Source organism: Linderina pennispora, assembly GCF_002104995.1.
Source record: "Linderina pennispora strain ATCC 12442 chromosome Unknown DL89scaffold_7, whole genome shotgun sequence".
NCBI classification, from domain to species: domain Eukaryota; kingdom Fungi; phylum Kickxellomycota; class Kickxellomycetes; order Kickxellales; family Kickxellaceae; genus Linderina; species Linderina pennispora.
The window spans coordinates 823,219-837,929 of NW_024468255.1; the positions used below are offsets into that span (position 1 = coordinate 823,219).

Below are 14,711 nucleotides of genomic sequence, written 5' to 3' on the forward strand. Positions count from 1 at the left end.
ATGCTATTGCAATAAACCAAGACTCGCTATATAGCTACATGATAAAGTAAACTAGCGGGCGGCGGTATATAGACATATTCATGCGGAACACACAAACAATCCACTCCTACTTTTGCAACTGCATGGTTCTCTAAGGGTTTCCAATACAATGAAGGTCTTTTCATGGATTCTCGTATCCGGGTTGGTGCTATCTGGAACTGACAAGCAAGCGACAGCCGCACCAATCTTCAAAGACGTCGCACACCAAATCGGCTACGATGCCAAGCAAGCTGCTGCAGCCGGTGATGCCGTGTACAATGGCCTTGAGGCGTTGTTTTCTGCGCTCAAAAATTTGGACCCGTTCAAGCCGATAATGTACCCAGAAGTGGCAGGGACACTGGGCACCATTGAAACATTTGGCGGGGTTATCAGCAATCTGGTGAGCTGGGTGGTAAAGGTGGCAATAAACTACGTGTACACCAGCGACATTGGCAACGACACGCCGTACATTGGCGAGCTGATCCGGCAGGCCAGCGCCGAGGTGCCACCCGAGTACCGAAGCGCGATACTCCGAATGGTACACGAGCTGAGTTTGGATGCAATCGATTAATATCTTAAACGAGATTAATTAAAGCTTCTTCTTTTTGTGCGACGACGATGGCCGCGAGCTTGCTGGCGACTTTTTAGCGAGGACCTTGCTGCTGGCGAGCTCGCGGATGAACCACTGGATGGAGGCAAACAGAAGAACGGCAATGGCTGTCAGGGCGCAGACATGCAGGTTGAAGCCAGTGGCGACCAGCAGGTAGAAGAGGATGAGGAAGAGGCCAATGAATGCGCAGTTCATGACCACTAGCACGCCATGGTTAACGCCTGGCTCGAAGATCGAGTTGATGACGTCCTGGAACACGCCGCTGCTCTTCCTGGCAGATTCAGATGACCCCATCGCTGTACGTTTAGCAGGTGATAACCCAAGAATAGATGCGCTGAACAGGACTGAAGAAAAAGCTGGTCACAGAAATCTATGCTGAAGCATGCCGGAGGCACCACATCTTACGCACGCATGATGTACTGTGATTTCCATTTGCTGGGGTATTATGTGTGTCGGATCTGTGTCTGACCAGAGGCAGAGACACTCCCGCAGTCCTATCTGCACGCCCCCGAGCAACATCAGCAGAGTTCCGTTTTGACAACCAAACACGTCAATGCAAAAAGAAGAGAACTAGCGTCCCAAGTCTTGGCACAATGGAGCTAAATGGCTCCATGCTGTCAGTGGCAGCGGATGGCTAAAAATAACACGGCCGGCAATGGTCTGTTTGTGCTGTGGTGCTTGATATTCCTCTACCCCAGAGCGAAGGTCCACGATCGAGACGCCCTTTCTGGCGATGAAGCGGAGGTAGACGGGAGGCAGAAATAGCCAGCAGGGATAGCGGTGCACATTCTGCTCCACGCATCCCAGCCTGGCGGTGAGGGGGCTGCCAGCTGCTGGCGATGGTTGAGGGACTTCATAAAAGTGCCAACGGTGCGTCGTCTCGCTTCACCAGCTCGCTGCACATGTAACCTTTGTACTTTTTTCTTAGACCTCACCTCATCGGCTATTTTCACGGCATCGTTTTTCTTCTCTTTCGGCTGCCAGCTAGAAATTCAATTGGTTTTTCTCGCACCCCTCGACCAAAAGGCAAAGCGCCAGTGCACAGCTCAGCACTATCCCACAGCCCGGTAGACGAACCAGGACAGCCTGGGCTACTCGTGTTCTTTCTCAATCGGCGGTCACAGGAGACTCGGACAGGAAAATATTCTTAGAGCTTTTTTGGCTGGCCCAGTATTTGTTTACCTCTCGCCGCTCGCACCCAACAGAAGACGCCTTTCCCTTCTCTTTCCTTTCCTTTTTCAGCGTCGACGGCTCTCTTTCCTCTCCCACTCATTATTTCCGGCTCTTTTGGCATCCTATTCTGACGCTTCACGGAACTGAAGACCAACCACTCGCCACTCGTTCCTGTACTCCCACAGCCCAGCGCATACACGCTCTCCGAGCCTCCTCCGCTTTCAAGTCTGCATCTTTTCTTTCTTGTTTCTGTGTGTTGATTTTCACAAAAGCTCTAGAGGAAGAAAAAACAGGCCCTTCTCTTTCCTGCTGCTTGATTCCTATTCTACACACTCACAACTGACGGCGGACAAACAATAGCAGCCATGGACCGCACCCACAGCAGCGATAGTCGCCAATCCGCCCAGAAGCAGCAGAACAGCCATCCTCTTCCTCCAAACAGGGCCCTTCCTCCATCGCCTCCGCACGGTGCCAGCCAGGCCCCTCAAATCCCCACCTCCGCGCTTGCGGGACTGAACATCAGCAAGCAAGGGCCACCCAGCACCCAGTTTCCCGACCATTCGCCCAGCGCCTATCCTCAACCCGCCAGCAACTACCAGACGCCACAGATGGCCAGCAGCGACATGGATGACGGGTTCGACACCGGCAGCTACGCGCACTACCAGAGCGCCAACGTGTACCCGGCAGCCAGCGGAGGCCGGCTGTCCAACGATAACAGCGGATCGTCGAGTGTATCTCGGACCAGCCTCACCGACGCACAGCGGCAGCCGGCCTACAATGGCCTGGAAAACGGCAGCCTGGAGAGCGGCAGCTCTGGGCGCACCAGCAGCGACGCTGCTCACAGTATGGCGGCGCCCCGCCACTTGGGGGTGTCGGACGGAATAGGAATCCACCAATTTGCGTCTCAGCCTCGCCTGGACAATGAGGGCGGCATGGGCCCGCTCGGCAGCCAGAGCATCGACGTTGCGCCGCGTCCCAAACAGCGTCCCCGCCCGGGCCGCTCGGGCTTGGGGCAGTCGGCGTCCCAAGTCGGTTCTGTGGCTGGCGGCATCGGCAACGGCAACGGCAACGGCAACGGCGAGCCGAACCAGTTCCTGACGTACTCGCGCAACTCGATCTACTCGAGCTCGCAGACGTCGCTGAACAGATCCAGCATGTACGGCACGCAGTCGCCGGCGTCGAAGCGCATGTCGCACTCGCTGGTCAATGGGTCGTCGGCGCTGGACATGTACCGTGAGGCAGCCAAGAAGACGCAGGACCAGCGGATCCAGCTCGAGTACGCCAAGTTCTTGCTGCAGTCAGTCGAGAACCTCCAGGACCCCGCGGCGCGCGAGGACTTTAATGTGACGTACTCCATCTACCTGCCTGGCAACGAGCAGTCCTCGTCGCCGATGCCGGGGCTTGGTGGGGCGGGTGGTAACGCCAGCTCGGCATCGCTGCCACTGGGCCAGCAGGCGACGGAGATCGATCCGGCAAACCGCGACAAGCTGATTTCCGAGGCCGTGTACTGGATCAAGCACCTGCAGCGCAAGGGCAACACTGAGGCGTCGTATATCGCTGGGACATGGTTCGAGAGCGGCAAGTACGGCATTGAGCTGGATAAGTCGAAGGCCTTGCAGCTATTCACGTATGCTGCCAAGAACCACCACGCTGCGGCAGCCTACAAGGTGGCTGTGCACCAGGAGGATCGCAAGCAGACGGGCCGTGCGTTCTCGTACTACCAGATGGCGGCGGCGCTGGGCGACGTGTCGGCCAACTACCGTATGGCTAAGGTGTTCCTGGACGGCGCGCTGGGCAAGAAGCCCAACCCGAAGCAGGCACTGATTTACCTGCGCCGTGCAGCCGAGCTGGCCAACGAGGAATGCCCGTACGGCGCACTGCTGCTCGGTCTGATGTATCTGGGTGAGTATGCCAACCCGGCCGTCTATGAGACTGTGTTTGTCGATGCTGAGGAGGCACAGAAGCTGCTAGACAAGGCCGCCCGTCTGGGCTCGGCTGACGCGCAGTACAAGCTGGGCCACCTGTTTGAGTTTGGCGAGCATCAGTTCCCGGTAGACCCGTTCTCGTCGATCCACTACTACCAGCTAGCTGCGGAGCAGGACAACCCAGAAGCGCAGATGGCGCTTTCTGGCTGGTACCTATCAGGAGCCGAAGGCGTGCTGAACCCCGACGACCAGCTGACGTTTGACTGGGGCCACCGCGCTGCACAGCAGGGATTACCGCGTGCCGAGTTTGCCATGGGCTACTACTACGAGATGGGCATTGGCTGCGAAAAGAACATCAACCAAGCCAAGGACTGGTACGAGCGCGCAGCTCACCACGGCAGCGAGGAGGCCAAGGAGCGCCTGAAGCAGGGAATCGTCGGAACCGCATCCGAGTCGACGGCTGCGCTGCGGCGTCGTGTCACACAGAAGCGCGAGAAGGCGTCAGGCCGTGGCAAGCGGTTTGGGCTCACGAAAAACAAAGAGTCCGTAAAGGACAAGGATGGCAGCAATTGCGTTGTGATGTAAGATTGCACCTCTTCTTTTTCTACAGACCTTCTCACCTCTATATGATCATCTTAGTAATCAACACCTGATATGTTTATTTTACTTCTGGATAAGACCGCTATCCTCCAGATGCTTGAGGAACTTTGCAAAAGCGCTGTTGCAGAACTCTGGCTGCTCGTCCAGGATCCAGTGTCCCGACTCCTCGACGTGCTCCTGCATCAGGTCGGGGATGAACTTTGGCATGTGCTCGGTCCACTTTGCGGGCAATGCACCGTCATGGCCTGCAGTGACCATCATGCTGGGCTTATCGATCTTGTTCATCAGGAACCCTGCCTCATGCTCATCCTCCCAGTTGATCTTGCGCACGCGGTAGGCATTCAGCGGACCCTCCATGCCCTTCCTCTGGAACTCGCCGATGTAATAGTCGAGCTGGCCCTGAGTGAACACCGAGCTACGCTCCAGACCCCTGACATCAGTGATCGTGCGCTGCTCAGGTGGTACAGCGGGGTTGAAGATGGATGTCTTTGCAAAGTCCTTGTAGTGGCGGAACAGCGCCGTAAGGAACAGCGGAATCTCCTTGTTGAGCTCATCGGTAGCCTCAGGTCTCTGGAAATACAGTTGGTAGGACCAGTTGGGGAACTTGACAACGAAGTCCTCCAGGGGCGTGAAGGTATCCGCAGTTGGAATATACGGCGTGCAGTAGGAGATGACGCCGATGACACGCTCCGGGTGCCAGAGGGCAGCGCGCCAGGCAACAAGACCTCCCCAGTCATGACCAGCCCACACCGCCTCGCGGATGTTCAGAGTATCAAGCAGCGAGACAAAGTCGTTGACGATGTTCTTGGCGCCATATGCCTTGAGATCCTTCGGAGCATCGGTCTGGCCGTAGCCATGCGTGTCGGGGGCAATTACGCGGTAGCCGAGCGAGACAAGGTAGGGAATCTGCTTGCGCCAGCCATACCAGAGATCAGGGAAACCGTGGAAGCAAAGGATAACCGGACCGGTGCCCTCGTCAACATAGTGAATGGTGGTGCCGTTGACCGTGGCAAACTTGTGGTTAAACGAGTCAGGGTTGAGTGGATCCATTAGGAAAGAACAAGGTGGTGAGTGGACGCTAGTGCTGGAAAAGCCCTGGACTCCTTCCTGCATACTCGTGTATTTATATGCTCCAGAGGCTGATGACGTCGGCAAAAAGGGAGGGGATGCATGTTTGTGTGAAAGATGCGGAGATTGCTGTGTGCGCCATTGCGCCATGCGTTTGTGCTGCAAGTGCGGCTCATGGGAGTTGGTTGCATTGAATAAAGAGACATAGATCCGCCATGTCCGCACCAAATCCTCCTGATTTGTACACTTTTTCCGAGCTGCTAGCAGCTGAGCCATGAGGGAGGAGCCATGGAGGAGAAACCATCTCATTTTAACAAGTTACCCCAGATAGATACCCTAAATGCATACAGTGGTAGCGACAATTGATGGATGGGCATATAGCTAGGATTGTAATGCTACAGTTATCAATTTGCTATGTTGTTTTACACGCTGGCCTCTAGCACCACCCCTGTGCATATCATGATGCAGGCAATACATTATAAATCACACGTGCTGATTCGGGCATGAGTCGGATCCGGGGAACTCGCCTTGTCCGCACCCTCTAGTTTTCTTCTAATTGATGTAACGGAGTTGTAGCAATCCACTAGACCAAGATATCAATACGTGGAATGGAGTCTGTTAGCATTGGGCTGCCGATCCACTCCAACGCCACCATGCCAACAGCCAAACCACATAGAATCAGACCTCAGGCCGACTGGACCCTCCCATTTTCCTTCAGCCAATCTTGTTTCACCTTTTATTTTGCTTACATACACGCTCGTAAACCCTCATCCTACCCCCAAGGTTAACAGAGTCCGGTAGCCGCTAGGCAGATGTGCTGGCAAATACCTTGGCTATGTATATTACCAAACTAAGTATTTCTGAATAGTAAAATTGGAATGGTCAGCAAGAGCACCAATACCACGAGCCAGCAAGAAATGCCACTAACTGTCACCAACAGCCAATTCACTAGCAACTTAATACTAGTACCGGAGCTCACACATTCCTCGCCACAAATGCTGCACATTTGCCAACAACCTGTGCAATCAGCTGTATCAACTAGCGCACATGGGTTGCTATAAAAGCGCCCTGGTCTGGCTTCACAACTTGCCTCTTTTCTTTTTTGCTTGCCTCAATCACCTCTGTACATATCATGTTCGATGTCGACAACATCATTACACGTCTACCAATGCGGCAAATGCCCTGAAGCATATGGCAGCATGCATGAACTAGGATGGCACCAAAGTATCGATAGGACCATGCTGCGAATCGAGCTCCACGACTATGTTATTCTGAACTTTCTACAGACTAGTGATGGATGGGTGTACTGCCGCTGTGGCAATACATTCGATGTTGACACTATGCGTACGCACAAACATGGTCGTGGTCCCTGTATCGTTAAACCATACAACAAACCACTTAGCCAAGAGACACACTCGCTCACGAACCAGCCCCAGCCATAGCATATGATAAATAGCACAAGCGCTGTACTTGTTACTTCTAACGATACACTATGTTTTCAACACACGGCCCCAACGAGTGTTTTATTTTCACCTCATTCATATGGTATATTCATGCATTCTTCACTCGAAATCTGTCCACAACCAAGACGAAGCCTTTGTAGCCATACACTTTCCAGGGCCATTCCCATTTAGAATAGCACGCCAGGCTGTGGAAACCATTGAATATGTGGGAATCATTGCTTACTATTAGGGTAAGCACATTATCGCTTAGTCCATTTGGAAAAGACGTTTAAAAGCATGATCCAGATAGCAGAATTACTGGCAGTTGGGGAAGGCCTGGCTCGACGAAGGGGTGGTGAACAGCTTGACCTCAGCCGCACGGCGACGGACAAGCCCACTGAACACCCGGCCACCAGCCAGGCGCCACTGCGGGAGCTCGGAAGAAGCCACGTCGTTCGGGTTCTCGCCGGCATTCAGGCGGGACACCAGCGTCGACGACTTGGCATTGCCGCAGCCAACATTGAACACCCACGAAGTCAGTGCACCCCACTGGTTGTCGTTGAGAGTAACCGAGCTCTTGAGGTACGTGGCAAGGCATGACGAGTACTTGGGAAGGTCGTCCTTGAGCAGAGACTCGGCGGTGGCCTCGGTCAGTGGGAAGCTATAGGAAACCTCAGCGCAGCCCTTAGTCTCGCACAGATGGCCATAGCCGACAGTGGGCAGGCCGATGGGGTCGGGTGCGGGGCTCGGCTCGAAGCCCTCGAAGTCCTTGACCAGGTCAAGGGTGGCAGCGTTCACATTCTTGCAGTATCCGCTGCCGCCAGTGTTGCCAGAACCGCCGCCGGAGGAGCCGCACTTGTCAACGACGTAGTTGCTAGTTCCAGTCTGAACGTAGTAGTCGGCAACATAGCAGCCGTCCTGGGTCTTGCCCCACAGAGAGTCGCCCCTGACTGCATCGCCTTCGGTTTGGCAGGAGAGAGTGACATCGTCACCGCTGTTGTATTTGCGGACAACATCGTAGCTAGTGCCGGGGCCAGTGCGGCAGTTGACATTGTCCCCGTTGATGGCGTATCCGGACACGAGCTGGGAGAGGGTAGCAAGGGCTATAGCAGAGACGGCAGTGATCTTCATGGCCGGGTGTAGAAGTGCTTGCTTGGGTGGGTTGCGGGCAATAAAGAGGATGTTTCTGTTGGAGTCCGAGTGATGATGCCTTTACACCGCCCAGCAGAGGATTCCTATGGTCTTTTATACTCGAATTCGGTGGCAACATCATTCGTAGTGTGTAGCCATACTGTGTGAAAGCACGTTCTACACTTGCAGTTCCGGGACTGGAGAGATCTCAGAAGAGTCGCAGCGGATTGCCGAGAGTATTTTTAGTCCATCTCTTGACTCAAGGAGATCAATACGTAGCCCATGCATTTGCCCACGAATCGCTGCATATGTAAGCAGCAAGCAGAAAGAATGTTTTGATTGTTTAAAGGACGCAGACGATATTGTGCGTATAGGCTGGTGGTGCTAAAAATACACTGCTTTGCATGTTCGTATATGAGCCTGGATTTTCAGCAGCGAGAATGTTGAAAGATGTATGATAAGGGAAGATAGCCATTACATAACCTGTTCGAGACGGGATAGATAGAAATCCTGGTAATCACCGGAATCATGAAATTGGCCAAGCAATCTACTCCAAGGTAGCAGTGATAGCTATATTGAATTCACCGCGTACGCAGCTTCAAGTGGGGATGGTGGTGGCTGATTGTGTATTTGTCTTGGCAGTTCATTCCGAAAACTATGTAGACATGCTAATGCCGAGCAGGTTGAGGAGATGAAGGAATGGGTTGCAGTATAAACCTCCTCAAGGATGGCACACTGCTGGCAGACTACCAGCATTTTCCCTCATCATCTGCAATGAAAGCTACCACAATAATATCTTTTTGTCTCAGCTCCTTCGCAGTGCTGGCAAGCGCCTACCCGATCTACAAAGCCGATGTAGTCAACTGCCGTTCAAGCCCTGGTACATCTGGAGCGGTTGTCAAGACCTACAAGATAAACACTGACGTCGAGCTCACTTGTCAGACATCGGGTGAGACCATCAATGGCAACGCTCTGTGGGACAAGACGAGCGACGGCTGCTACGTCGCTGATTACTACATAAAGACTGGGTCCACCGGTTATGTTGCCTCAGAGTGTAGCGCCGGTGGCTCTGGTGAAAGCGGATCTGCAGGCCCTATTACCGACGACTACCCGTATAAAGGACAGTGCGACAGCGTCGACCCTTGGGGATATTACATATGTCAGTGTACATCCTTTGTTGCATTCCGTGTCAACAAGCGGCTTGGCGTAAAGTTCCACAACTACTACAAAGGCCCAAATTGGGGGAATGCAAACACATGGGATGAGGCCGCGCGCAAGACTGGCGTCGCTATGAACAGCACGCCAAACCCAGGTGCAGTTGCCCAAACAAACGCTGGTGTCTATGGCCACGTAGCTTGGGTAGCAAAGGTCTCTGGAAACAGCGTTGTCGTAGAGGAATACAATCACAGCGGAACGAGGCGGTATAGCACACGCACTGTCCCCAAGAGTTCATTCGACAATTACATCCATCTCAAATAGGCCATTCTTTAATTAACCACATATAATACCCAGGGTCATTTTTTATTTAATTGGAATTGCCATCTGGGCAGTACTGGTTTGCAGTCTCTGATCAGTGATGTCGCCAAATCTGCAGTAGTGAGGGGGTGTCTGAACATCTTAGTATGCAGCAGGCAAAATCATTCTGATACTCCACTACATCCTTATCGTCCTAAACAATACGTGCAGAAAGGTAGCTCGGCCATGATTGGCATTACCTGGACGCCATCTGCAGCTATCAGAATGAGGTATGCCAATAAAACTCAAAATGGTCGAGTCTTTCAAACTGGGCAAGTGGAAGGTGATATCGTTATCTCAGCATGAATTCCGTTTGCAGTTAGGTGTGAACATGTTTACCAATGAGCTCCTGATACATATCACTTTATCATTTCGAGACTCGGACTCAACTCCACGACGCTCGCCGATTGAAGGAAAGTACCATCGTGTGTAGGAAAACTCGGCTGAAATACATCAGACAGCAAGACGGCACCACAGAACTACAGAGATAGCCACACTTCTCCTTTCCTTTTGTCATTTGCATGTTCCTTTATAGCCACTGTCTAAATAGTTAAAACGTTACATACATCTGCCATGTCCAGTACCGCCTTTCCTCACGCTCCGAATAAAGTCTACATCGAATTATACGAGTGTGTGGTGCTGGGCTTTTCAGAGATATACAGAGGCTTGCTCCTATGCCGCTGCAACTGCGTGTTCCCCGTGGAAGACATGCGAATTCACAAATACAAATGCTATCCATGCACCAACGAGGCGTACTACAAACTCTTTGGCCTGATCGATAAAACACTACCTGTCCACTCTCAGTCTCAATCCCAATCGCCTATCAGCATGAAAAATGCAGGTATCGCCACTAACCACCTCAGGAGAGAACAAACACAGGTTCCGCATGTTTTCTTCAAGTAAAACGCTAAAAAAAAACCACCAGCTAGATAAGGAATAAACACGTATAGCCTGCTGATAAGCCAATCTTCGATACGAGTCTATGTATTGCACGAATATGGCCCAACTCACAGAATAGCAAACTTTTCTAACCGCAGGTGTAGCAGATTCAAATAGGACGCATAGTTAAGCTTTGACGGCTGGACCATATCCCGGTGACTCAGCATCAAGCGCCGCCAGAACCGAATCGCCTTCATCACCTCGCCATCTCTCGAACACAGCGTCAGCACCAAGTCTACGGTGCTAGTATTGATAGCTGTCAGCCCTGTATCGCTGTTCACTAGCTGCTCACTCAGTAGATCCACCAATGGCGTGGCGTCTGCCTTTGCATCGGGACCCTGCTTTCCAGGTGCAAGACTCTTGTCCAGCCCATAGACATCCTCCACAACCTTGAATCCACGCCGTCCTAGCGAGCGGTTCTCGTTATATATCGAATGGCAGCATTTCAACACCATGTTCACAATTTTGGCATCAACCATCAGCACCTCTGTATCACGGGCCAGGCCCTGCTGTCTATGCCTCACATCCTCCACAAACGATGTCCACACATCCATGATTGCCTCAAACGACCGGTACAGGTTCTGTCGGTTCAGCGCATGCCTCCGCGCTTCAACAAACGTGCTTGCATCCTTGGCCGACCTCGCCGGCTGCTTCCCATCCAGCAGCCTCATGAATTCGCGGCGCAAAGTCGAGATTACCGTCGTGTATGTCTCGAGCGATGGCGCCAGTGGGCCCTCTGTTGGCAGGTTGTTGAAACATGCCAGCAAGGGCTCGACACTCTCATTGCGCTGGTACACCATCAGCAGGCTGTTGACGTTAATCAGCGTCGGCTCAACCTTGTATCTGTCCATCATATCGAACAGTTCCCCGGCGATCTGTGCTCGGTTGGCCGAATCACTGAGGCTGCATGCCTTCAGCAGTGCAGTGAATGTTGTTGGCGTCGGCTTGAACCCGCGTTTGCGCATCTCTGTAAACGCCCGTAGTGCCCGGCCCAGGCGCCCTATCTTGGCGTACTCGTTGATCACTAGGTTCCATACGACCACCGACTGGTCTCTGGTCTTTGTCTGCATCACTATGGCAACCGCGTCGTCCAGCTTGCCGTTGCGGGCCACATCGCGGAACTTTGATGCCAGTAGGAACGGGTCTTGCGGGATCGAGTACTTTATTGAGGTTGTGGTAGGCAGCGCACGCTGTTTGATCGAAAACCCGTCCTTTGCCTGGCTGTACGCCCTGCGTCCGAGCATCGAGGAGCCCCTTGCAAGTCTGTTCATTGGCAGCATTAACTGTGAGAGAAGGCGAGTCAAAGGAGTAAAGAAAAGGGAAGCAAAGAAAAATGCTGGAGCTGGCCCCATTACGAAATTTTTTTCAGCATTTTCTCTACTGCGTGGAGCTTGATCTGGCGAAACAAACCACAGCCCAGCAATCGATTGCGCCTGTGCTTCGCTTCGTTTTTTTTTTTTTTGCCTTCAATTCAGCGCCAGTTTTTTTGTATTTTTACATTCGTTTCTGCTCCAATGAAGCTCAATTCGGAGTTCCAATCAAACAGCTGGGCGCGTAGAAACCACAGGTCGACGTTCCAGCGGCTATCGCAAAAACACCCGTTCCTATGCGTTGGCCTGCCGTTCCTTCTGGCGGTAGTCGGCGGATCGTTTGTGCTTCTGCCGGGGCAAGAGACCAAATACGAGGTGCGCGACAAGCATGTGCGCAATGTCACGCTTGACGAGGCCAAGGGCGAGAAGCGCAAGTTCAATTTGCAGGAAGAGTACTTTAGAATGCAGAGCCAGGGTGCGTGGGGCGAGTGGGAGCCCAAGCGCGTGGACCGGCCAGCCGACGAAGAGCCCGTGTTTGATCGCTACGACAAGTAGACATGGCTGCAGGAGCGTTTTTAATAGATTTTTTCTGTCAGATACATGAAGAGCATTTTTATCCTTAGCGTCTACCACCACGGCCACGACCACGGCCGCGTCCACGACCGCGTCCACGGGTCCCGCTGTCGCGATCCCTGGACGAGGTTGCCTCCCGCTTGCGAGCCTTGGGTTTCGGTGTGTCGTCGATAAGCAGCGTGTCGAGGGGCAGGCTATCAGGCAGAATATAGAAGCGGATGTTGTTGCCACGCAGGCTGAGAGAGTCGAGGCTGACAGGATCGCGGCCCTTGACTGTCATTTTGACCTTCTTCAGGTGCGTGTTCATGCTCATATCAACGTTGGTGATTGTTCCCTGGACCTGCGTGCCGTTCTTGAGCTCGATCGTCACCGTCTCATTGCTGAGCTTCATCAAAAACCGTACGAGCTTCATCGTATAGAGCTGATATGTAAAGGTCTCTGTATGTGTCCGCCGGGGAGGGGGTTTGGAGGTAAATAGGGAGAGAGACGAGGGGTTGCGACGCGTCGTCGCTCAACCAACCCTGGCTTTCTTTGGAAGCCACGATTTAATTCCAGACCGCCATCCTTATGGTCCAATCATGTGACCAGCCCGAGCTTTGTATCCAAGCTAAAAAAATATCGCCAACAGAAACGGCACGCCCTTTTCTCATTTTCCTTTACATTTTTATTAGTTTCCTCTCTTCTTTCGTAATGTCGTATTTGGATTCGCTGGACCAGTGCGTGGCAACGCTTGAAACGTGCAACAACAACCTCGCAGCGGCCACAACTGCGCTGGGCTCGCTGACACGCACGTTCCCGCGGGTCTCCCGGGTAATTCGGTGCGAAACGAAGTACGAGCTCACGACCGCCAGCGACATCGGCAAGGCGCAAAGCCTTATTTCCAAGGAGGCCGTGCCGTTCCTGTTCCGGCAGGTTGACCAACTCGAGTCAGCAGTCGAGGTGATCCGGGCAACGCATGAGGCCCAGCAAGCCAAAGTTGAGCAGCAAAAGAGCGAATACCAGCAGCTGGTGGAGGACGAGGCGACGATGGTCGAGCTGCAAAAGGTGATCAAGGACGAGCAGTCGGCGCTGTCCGACGCGCAGGCAAATCTTTTGAATTTGAAAAGCACAGTGGCAGCTAAGGAGCGCGAGCTGGCAGAGCACCAGCGCACGCGGTCTGGCATCAAAGAGGACAGCGAGATACTGGAGGAGTCGGCCATGGTGGATGCTGAGATTATCCGGATGCGGCGTACCATTGCTGATATTGATGAGGAGATGGCCGGGATCCCGATCGGTGACCAGCTCGAGGATACAAAGGACCAGGCATCCAAGTACATGGTGCTGGATAACCTGCGCACGCAGCTCCTGCAGTGCACTGAGGACATGATGGTTGACAGCAAGGTGGCAGAGTTCATGCAGGGCGCAAATGCCACGTTGCAGCTGCTTGAGAACCGCGTGTTTGTGCCATGGTGGGACCGGAGCAGCAGCATGCAGAGCCAGAGGCAAAAGTACGTGGGCAGCCTGTTCAGGTACTTCTTCCGTGACTATGGCAATACCATGCAAGCGATATTGGACACCCTGCTCGACCACCAGAGTATGACTGTGGAGGAGCTGAAGCGAGAGCTCATGTCGGTGGGGCATTCGACAGAGGAGCTGCCGATGCTTCTCAGGAGGCTCAGCCATATCCAGGCAGTGACGACGGAGACCAAGACCGAGAATGGCCAAAAGATCACATACGTGCGCTTGGACTTCAGCAGCTTCGAGGATGCGGAACCGCCTCAGCAGGAGCAGTGATGCAGGGCCAGTGGAGCATGTACATGTATAGCGTTTTTTCTTTTACTCAATACAGCGGCAACTACCGAGAGGTCGGGGGCAATGGCTCGCCATTCCAGAGCAGCTGGATCGAAAAGTGGGCTGGGTCGGCAACGCGGACTAGCCGTGTGTCGTAGTGCTTTTTGGCTACCACCAGATGGCCGAGGAACTCCGACGCAGCCTTGTTCCAGACAAACCCACGTATGTCCAGCTCCACGCCCTTGGTAGCGCCGCCTTCACTGAAAATCGGTGTACTGCAGCCTAATGTTACCAAGGCCATCGGATACTCTGAGCTGAGTGCTGTGCGCACGCCCTTTGTGGTAAACCCGCTGGACGCAGAGATGACACCCAGCGTATCTGGCTCCTGGCGCGACATGACGCCCTCCCACTCGCGAATAACAGAGGGCCCGATCTTCTTGCGCTCGTAGTGCTTGCACTGGCCGACGACGTAGAACTGGGATTGCTCGGGCAGTGCCCACGGCCCGCGGAAGTCGATCCCCTGGTCGTTTGCCCCGCCGATGCGCTCGAGGTCTGCGCCGAGCCTGTTGAATGCCCGGACAACCATGTTTTCGTAGGCGGTGCCGGCCTCCACTGTCGATACTGGGCGGATACTGGC

At 53.5% G+C, this 14,711-nt stretch overlaps 11 protein-coding genes across 11 annotated transcripts; 5 read left to right on the forward strand and 6 right to left on the reverse strand.

The window, feature by feature from the left end:
• Positions 1-148: 148 nt before the first annotated feature.
• Positions 149-589, forward strand: DL89DRAFT_257941 (uncharacterized protein; the record flags this gene model as incomplete). Its single annotated transcript, XM_040885565.1, has 1 exon — positions 149-589. One exon carries the CDS (start codon positions 149-151, stop codon positions 587-589), a length of 441 nt encoding a protein of 146 aa, XP_040743404.1.
• Positions 590-607: 18 nt separating this feature from the next.
• Positions 608-922, reverse strand: DL89DRAFT_293329 (uncharacterized protein; the record flags this gene model as incomplete). Its single annotated transcript, XM_040890383.1, has 1 exon — positions 608-922. One exon carries the CDS (start codon positions 920-922, stop codon positions 608-610), a length of 315 nt encoding a protein of 104 aa, XP_040743405.1.
• Positions 923-2,997: 2,075 nt separating this feature from the next.
• DL89DRAFT_216203 (HCP-like protein) lies at positions 2,998-4,149 on the forward strand (the record flags this gene model as incomplete). The annotated part of the gene is made up of 2 exons (XM_040884308.1): positions 2,998-3,144; positions 3,253-4,149. Coding segments are annotated over 2 exons (1,044 nt in total), but the record flags the coding sequence as incomplete, so codon positions are not given.
• Positions 4,129-5,427, reverse strand: DL89DRAFT_267881 (alpha/beta-hydrolase). The gene has a single exon (XM_040887699.1). It carries the CDS (start codon positions 5,374-5,376, stop codon positions 4,390-4,392), a length of 987 nt encoding a protein of 328 aa, XP_040743407.1. The 5' UTR covers positions 5,377-5,427; the 3' UTR covers positions 4,129-4,389.
• A 1,319-nt stretch (positions 5,428-6,746) lies between these two features.
• DL89DRAFT_267882 (family 24 glycoside hydrolase) lies at positions 6,747-8,136 on the reverse strand. Its single transcript, XM_040887700.1, has one exon. The coding sequence runs from the start codon at positions 7,965-7,967 to the stop codon at positions 7,152-7,154; it is 816 nt and encodes a 271-aa protein (XP_040743408.1). The 5' UTR covers positions 7,968-8,136; the 3' UTR covers positions 6,747-7,151.
• A 593-nt stretch (positions 8,137-8,729) lies between these two features.
• DL89DRAFT_267883 (CHAP-domain-containing protein) lies at positions 8,730-9,479 on the forward strand. Its single transcript, XM_040887701.1, has one exon. The coding sequence runs from the start codon at positions 8,742-8,744 to the stop codon at positions 9,444-9,446; it is 705 nt and encodes a 234-aa protein (XP_040743409.1). The 5' UTR covers positions 8,730-8,741; the 3' UTR covers positions 9,447-9,479.
• Positions 9,480-10,009: 530 nt separating this feature from the next.
• On the reverse strand, positions 10,010-11,871 carry DL89DRAFT_267884 (uncharacterized protein). Its single transcript, XM_040887702.1, has one exon. The coding sequence runs from the start codon at positions 11,771-11,773 to the stop codon at positions 10,490-10,492; it is 1,284 nt and encodes a 427-aa protein (XP_040743410.1). The 5' UTR covers positions 11,774-11,871; the 3' UTR covers positions 10,010-10,489.
• Positions 11,870-12,358, forward strand: DL89DRAFT_267885 (uncharacterized protein). The gene has a single exon (XM_040887703.1). It carries the CDS (start codon positions 11,936-11,938, stop codon positions 12,284-12,286), a length of 351 nt encoding a protein of 116 aa, XP_040743411.1. The 5' UTR covers positions 11,870-11,935; the 3' UTR covers positions 12,287-12,358.
• Positions 12,299-12,803, reverse strand: DL89DRAFT_267886 (Sm-like ribonucleoprotein). Its single transcript, XM_040887704.1, has one exon. It carries the CDS (start codon positions 12,714-12,716, stop codon positions 12,351-12,353), a length of 366 nt encoding a protein of 121 aa, XP_040743412.1. The 5' UTR covers positions 12,717-12,803; the 3' UTR covers positions 12,299-12,350.
• Positions 12,804-12,937: 134 nt separating this feature from the next.
• DL89DRAFT_165220 (uncharacterized protein) lies at positions 12,938-14,108 on the forward strand. Its single transcript, XM_040883721.1, has one exon. The coding sequence runs from the start codon at positions 12,995-12,997 to the stop codon at positions 14,075-14,077; it is 1,083 nt and encodes a 360-aa protein (XP_040743413.1). The 5' UTR covers positions 12,938-12,994; the 3' UTR covers positions 14,078-14,108.
• Positions 14,109-14,393: 285 nt separating this feature from the next.
• DL89DRAFT_206973 (uncharacterized protein) lies at positions 14,394-14,708 on the reverse strand (the record flags this gene model as incomplete). Its single annotated transcript, XM_040884105.1, has 1 exon — positions 14,394-14,708. A coding segment is annotated over one exon (315 nt), but the record flags the coding sequence as incomplete, so codon positions are not given.
• Between the last annotated feature and the right edge of the window lie 3 nt (positions 14,709-14,711).